General features: G+C 41.5%; 1 protein-coding gene across 1 annotated transcript in view; it reads right to left on the minus strand.

Annotated features, from left to right (window-relative positions):
* The window catches only part of psip1b (PC4 and SFRS1 interacting protein 1b), a gene marked incomplete at its 5' end in the record, with an annotated part of 21,182 nt that extends 14,822 nt beyond the window's left edge, over nt 1-6,360 (minus strand). The window contains 3 exon segments of the mRNA XM_014030603.1: nt 3,606-5,489; nt 5,700-5,885; nt 5,962-6,360. Of these exon segments, the coding sequence (XP_013886057.1) occupies nt 3,606-5,489; nt 5,700-5,885; nt 5,962-6,360 (2,469 nt within the window).
* Nucleotides 6,361-7,085: the final 725 nt, after the last annotated feature.

Here is a 7,085-nt window from a genome sequence, read left to right on the forward strand (position 1 = left end):
GCAGTGGAAGGTGTCAAAGCAGTTTGGAGAGAAAACAAAGTAAAGAACAAAAAAAAAACAGATTAATCCATTATTAAATTAGTCATCCATTATTGATTGGTCGTTGATTAATCGACTAATCGTGACAGCCCGGGTCACATCTCAGGACAATGGAGAGAAGTTGTCAGGAACACGTTACTATCAGGAAAGTTGTACTTATTCTGTCATATCAACTAGTTCTGGTGATGTTACTGCTGTCTGGAGATGTAAAGAAAGAAATGCAATTCTCTTCACATTACGGGAATAACTGAGAATACACGGACAGCGGCAGGAGGGTCCAGCTGCAGTCACTCTTGTACCAGTACCGGTTCCGGACAGACAGTCAGAACAGCTGATCAACCATGTGTCACCTMTGTCAGTGTGCCCCAGGGCAGCTGTGGCTACAATTGTAGTTTGCCATCATCAGTGTGTGAATGTGTGTGTGCATGGGTGAATGTCTGTTAGTGTAAAGCGCTTTGAGTGTCCTGGATGGATAGAAAGGTGCTATATAAGTACAGTTCATTTACCATTTAAATGTTCGCTACGTCAGAACTGATTCGACAAATGTGTTTCCATCTGTACTTTTGCGCATAACTCTTTTTCGAAAAAAACAAAAACCACCCCAATCGTATCAACTTTTATGTGAATTACAGGAAGTTTTTTTGAATCATGCCGTTTCCATTCACCTTTTCTGATGCAATACTGGAAAATGAGCATTAAAAAACCTTGATGGAAACATGGCTACAGTCATGTCACGTACCAAGCGTCTTAAGGGACAGGTGGGGTGACCTCTGAACTACAGAAGCCACAAAGACTGCACTGGTGGGGGAAAAAAAATCCAGATTTTCCCAAAATTTAATCTTTAGAAATGGCAAATTCAAATTAATTAATTTAATTGATTTATCACCCAGCTGCCAACTGCCACTCTCTGAGTCATGTGACTGAGAGCTGTCTGGCTTTTTAAAGGTTTCTTAGTGAACACCTTCTTCCTACAGCCACAACTTTCATGGTACATGATATATAAAAACGTAAGGATTTTTGTCTTCTTTCAGGTAATAGTTTCGGTTTTGCTGTAGGACCAATGATTTTCTCTCAAAGTACGTCAGAAGTTAGGGAAGTATCACTTCTTGTCTTAAGCTGGGTTCAGACCGAACGCATTTTGAGCATCTAAAATGCTCCCAATGCCTTAAGTTGGACACGCTACATTCAGACCTGGAACGAGACTAGACGTGTGTCTGAAGAKGGAGGAGCTTCTTGGTTTTATTTAATGCTCTGTCTTTAATGGTGGATGAAATAAAGACAAAATAAAGAAAATGGCTTTGCTTTATTTACTGAAAGCAAGTGAACGCTGCTCACAGCAGACAATTAATTCACTGGATAATTAACTCACCGGATAATTAACTCATCAGATAATTAACTCACCGGATAATTAACTCACCAGATAATTAACTCACTAGATGATTAACTCACCAGATGATTAACTCACCAGATAATTAACTCACCAGATGATTAACTCACCGGATAATTAACTCACCAGATAATTAACTCACCGGATGATTAACTCACTGGATAATTAACTCATCAGATAATTAACTCACCGGATGATTAACTCACCGGATAATTAACTCACCGGATAATTAACTCACCAGATGATTAACTCACCAGATAATTAACTCATCGGATGATTAACTCACCGGATAATTAACTCACCAGATAATTAACTCACCGGATGATTAACTCACCGGATAATTAACTCACCAGATAATTAAAATCAACGGATGATTAACTCACCGGATAATTAACTCACCGGATAATTAACTCACCGGATGATTAACTCACCAGAAGATTAACTCACCGGATAATTAACTCACCAGATAATTAACTCATCAGATAATTAACTCATCAGATAATTAACTCACCGGATAATTAACTCATCAGATAATTAAATCATCGGATAATTAACTCATCGGATAATTAACTCACCAGATGATTAACTCACCGGATGATTAACTCACCGGATAATTAATTCACCAGATAATTAACTCACAAGATGATTAACTCACAAGATGATTAACTCACCGGATGATTAACTCACCGGATGATTAACTCACCGGATAATTAACTCACCAGATAATTAACTCACCARATAATTAACTCACCGGATAATTAACTCACCAGATGATTAACTCGCCAGATAATTAACTCGCCGGATAATTAACTCGCCAGATAATTAACTCGCCAGATAATTAACTCGCCGGATAATTAACTCACCAGATAATTAACTCAYCGGATAATTAACTCATCGGATAATTAACTCACCGGATAATTAACTCACTGGATGATTAACTCATCGGATGATTAACTCCCCAGATGATTAACTCACCRGATGATTAACTCACCAGAYGATTAACTCACCAGATGATTAACTCACAAGATGATTAACTCACCAGATAATTAACTCACCAGATGATTAACTCACCAGATGATTAACTCACCAGACAATTAACTCACCAGATAATTAACTCACCAGATGATTAACTCACCGGATGTTTAACTCACCGGATGATTAACTCACCAGATAATTAACTCACCGGATAATTAACTCACCGGATAATTAACTCACCAGATAATTAACTCACCAGATAATTAACTCATCAGATAATTAACTCACCAGATGATTAACTCACCAGATGATTGACTCACCAGATGATTAACTCACCAGATAATTAACTCACCAGATAATTAAYTCACCAGATAATTTAGAGGCAGTCTGTTCGGTGGGTTTCACTCCAGGAGCTGCGAGCTGACAGACTTTTTTTGTCCCGAGCCCAGTTTAACACTGTGGTCATTTGCTGATTTCTCCAGCCAGAACATCAACTGCAGCTGGTCGATTTCAGCTAAAGAGCTCCGTCTGTTTCAGGTTAGTGGGCAACATTCAGGAAACTGTCACATGGAAAAATGAGTCTCTGAKTGGATGACGCGGCGCGTCGAGCAGCAAAAGTTCAATTTTTTTAATTTAAGCGTCTGCTGCTTTGGACATGCCACATGCACGGAACACGCTCAAACTGCACATACCGCTTCACGCCGCGCCATGCTAAACTGGCTAAATGTGCCGCGCTAAACTCGCTAAATGCGCCGCGCTAAACTCGCTAAATGCGCCGTGCTAAACTCGCTAAATGTGCCACGCTAAACTCGCTAAATGTGCTGCGCTAAACTTGCTAAATGCGCCACGCTAAACTCGCTAAATGTGCCGCGCTACACTCACTAAATKTGCTGCGCTGCTCCTAGATGAAGCTAACTGCTAATGCTAATTAAAAAGGCTCTAATTCAGCCATTTTAAGACTTACAGAGCTAAAAACTGGTATAGTAGTAGCCAAGAACAAGCATTGACAAATTCTGAGTGCTAAATAAAAATTAAAGATGGCCGCCATAGCTAAATGGAATAAGTTACCATAACTTGGCCATTTTTTTGCCATATTGAGGTAGAATTTGGTGTGGTGGCAGCCAAGAGTAAATAATCCTGCTCCAAGAGGCAAGCCCTTTCATACATACTCTAGTTTTAATAAATATTTGAAAAGCAGTTTTACCTCGTCGTCCTCCTTCTCCTCCTCCTCCTCCGTCATCTCTCTTCCATCCTTCATTTCCTTCTGTCCTTCCTCCTCTGGTCCACTGGACTTTTCTTCGTTTTCCTCCTCCTCATCTCGTTTTCTCCTCTTCTGTGTCTCCTTCTCCTCCACCTCTTTCTTTCTCCTTTTCCTCTGACTCTCCTCTCTCCTCAAATCTCTCTTTTCTTCTGGAACTTCTTTCCCAGTTTTCAGCAGTGTTTCAGTTGCTTTTGTCCTGCTGCTCGTCTCTGGCTGGGCTTTCTCTGCTTTCTCTCCATCTTTGACATCCTGTTTGCTTTTCTTTTGCTCTGCCTGTTTCTGTTCTTTATTCTCATCTCTTCTTCTCTTTACTCTCTCTCCTTCCACAGAAGCCTCCTTCTCAGACCTCCTCGTCTTCGTCCCACTTGTGTCCTCCTCAGGTGTCTTCTCCTTCTCAGATCTTCCTGTCTTTATTCTCTCAATTTTCTGATCTTTTTCTTTTCCTGTTGTAACAAACTCTTTTCCCTCCACAGACGTTTCCTTCTCCTTCTCGGACCTCCTCGTCTTTATCCCACTTGTTTCCTCCTCAGGAGTCGTCTTCTTCTCTGATCTTCCTGTTTTTACAGCTTCGGTTTTTTCAACTTTTTTTGTTTTAACGATCTCTGCTCCCTCAATAGAAGTCTCCTTCTCAGTTCTCGTCTTTGTCCCACTTGTGTCCTCAGGTGTCTTCTCTTTCTCAGTTTTTCCTGTCTTTACTCCGTCAGTTTTGTCTTTTATAGCTCTTTTTGTTTTAACTATCTTTTCTTCTTCATCAGAAGTCTCTTTCTCAGACCTCCTGGTCTTTGTCCCACTTGTGTCCTCCTCGGGTGTCTTCTCCTTCTCAGTTCTTCCTGTCTTTACAGCTTCAGTTCTTTCAACTTTTTTCGTTTTAATGATCTCTGCTCCCTCCATAGATGTCTCCTTCTCAGTTCTCGTCTTCGTCCTACTTGTTTCCTCCATAGATGTCTCCTTCTCAGACCTCCTCGTCCTTGTCCTACTTGTTTCCTCCTCAGGAGTCGTCTTCTTCTCTGATCTTCCTATCCTTACTCCTTCAGTTTTCTCACCCTTTTCAACTTGTTTTGTTTTAATAATCTCTTCTTTCTCCACAGAAGTCTTCTTCTCCTTCTTCTCTTTCTCAGACCTCCTGGTCTTTGTCCCACTTGTGTCCTCCTCAGGAGTCATCTTCTTCTCTGATCTCCCTGTCCTTACTCCTTCAGTTTTCTCACTCTTTTCCACTTGTTTTGTTTTAATAATCTCTTCTTCCTTGTCGGGTGTCTTCTCCTTCTCAGTTCTCGTCTTCGTCCCACTTGTTTCCTCCTCAGGTGTCTCCTTCTCAGACCTCCTCGTCTTTATTCTCTTAGTTTTCTCTTTATCTTTCTCGGCTCTTGTTTTAACTCCCTCTCCTTCCTCCCCAGCAGCCTCCTTCTCAGATAACCTCGTCTTACTCCCATCTGTGTCCTCCTCAGGCGTCTTTGTGGTTTTTATTCGCTCTGTTTCCTCACTTTCTTTCACTGGTGTTTTAGTTCCCTTCGTTTCCTCCTTCGATGTCTCCTTCTTGTTCTCAGCTCTCCTCRTCTGCATCCCCTCGGTTTTCTCCTCATTCTCAGTTCTCCTGGTCTTTACTCCGCCCTCTTTTTCCTCKGTTTTCTCCTCCTCTGTCTTTCTTTTTGACCCTCTGCTCTCAGTTGTCTCTTCCTTTGTTATCTCATTTTTCCTCTCCTTGTTCTGGCTGGTTTTCTTCTTCTCCTCCACAGTCTCCTCTTTTTTCCTCTTGACCTCTCGGTTCTCTTCTTCTTTCTCTTCTTTTCTCTTCCTTCCAGGAGCGGTCACGGCAGGAATGTCACCGAGCTGACAAATGACAGAAAACAGCTAAAGTTCATTTAGCATCAAAGCAAAGCTTGTTCAGCACAGACACCCGGAGTCCCACAGGGCTGTGTGCTCAGTCCCTTAGTTTTCAAAATATAAAAAGTTTATTTCATTTTGCATAATGTGGTATTTTTTCAGAACAGTAGTTGTAAATACAACCCGATGAAGCAGAGTAATAAAAAGTGTGGTCACCTTTAAATCTGTCCCTCTGCTCCGGGTGGACACTCGACCTGTAGCCTCCACGTCTGCAGAGGTGGGAGGTCCTGATCCTGCAGCCTCACCGCTGCCCTCAGGTTCCTTCACAGATGAAACTTGACTTGTTTCAGCAGCAGCAGGTTTCCTGTCAGGAGCAGCTGCTGAAGTTCTGTTTGATCTCGTCTGTGGGACACRAAAAACATCAGTCTTTCACCTTTTATTTAAAACTAATGCCGTCAGGTTSTTGTGACAGTCTTACCTCTCTCTTATCCTCTGCCTGAGTGCTGATTTCAGACACATGTTCTGCAGATGGCCCGGCGCTCCCTGTCTGCCTGCTTCTTGTAGCCACAGGGCGCTCTTCTGTCTCCATCAGCTGTTTGGAGTCTGTTGGTTTATCCTGAGCTAATCTGGATGATGTTCTAATGGAGGCTCTGGTGGTTTCTGAAACTCTGCTTGGGGTGTGCTCAGCAGCAGCAGGAGGCTCACTGACAGACTTCCTGAGTGTCGGAGCGGCTTTAAGTTTGTTATCTGGAGTTTTGTTTACAGAAGTTGGTTTAGCAGGTGTAGATGTAGGTGTTTTCGTCAGTTTAGCAGGTGCAGATTTGGGTACAGAAGCTGATTTTGCTGGTGTTTGATTAGTGTTGTTTTTTCCTGGGATCTGAGGAGACAACAGAACAGAGAACAAACAGCATCAGAACCGAACATTAAAGCAGATATCTTCATTTTGTTTAACCTCTTGTACCCAACGCCCCCGGTYCCGGGGCAAAACAGCTTTTTCCATTTTCTATATCTTTTAACTTCTTTTAACTTCAAATCGTAGAGCGTAGCTTTAACAACTGTAGTTTTTCCACACCCAGTTGTTGGAGAAAAAAACTTGTTTTTTAAAGTATTGTTACTCACAGAGATGATTTTAAAAAAAGACGTGGACATTTGTTCAGCCATAAATCCATCTTGTTAATGTAAAGTCAGCTTCTGCTCTGATGATGAAGATGATGAAGATGAGCGCGCAGCAGAGCAGCAGCTGATAGCAGGGGGAAGCTCATTGTTCGACAGGCTGATATTAAAGCAAAAATACTGGGTTTGATTAAGATTAGTTTTCTGCAAAAAAAAAGCTCTAAAAATTACATTATCTTTACTTTTTATGATAATTTTCTACTGCGATATATACCATTACCGTGAAGGGGTACAGTTTATACTCTGATATGAATTTGAGGTCATAACACCCAGCCAAATATGTCTAATAGGGCTGTGTATTGGCAAGAATTTGGCGATACGATACATATCATGACAAAGGGGTCACGATATGATACATCCCGATATATTGCGATACTGTAAGCAAGGCGATATATTGTGTAGTTCAGCCTCTGACCACTAGTTGGCAGC

Source organism: Austrofundulus limnaeus, unplaced genomic scaffold (genome assembly GCF_001266775.1).
Source record: "Austrofundulus limnaeus strain Quisiro unplaced genomic scaffold, Austrofundulus_limnaeus-1.0 Scaffold1089, whole genome shotgun sequence".
NCBI lineage: Eukaryota > Metazoa > Chordata > Actinopteri > Cyprinodontiformes > Rivulidae > Austrofundulus > Austrofundulus limnaeus.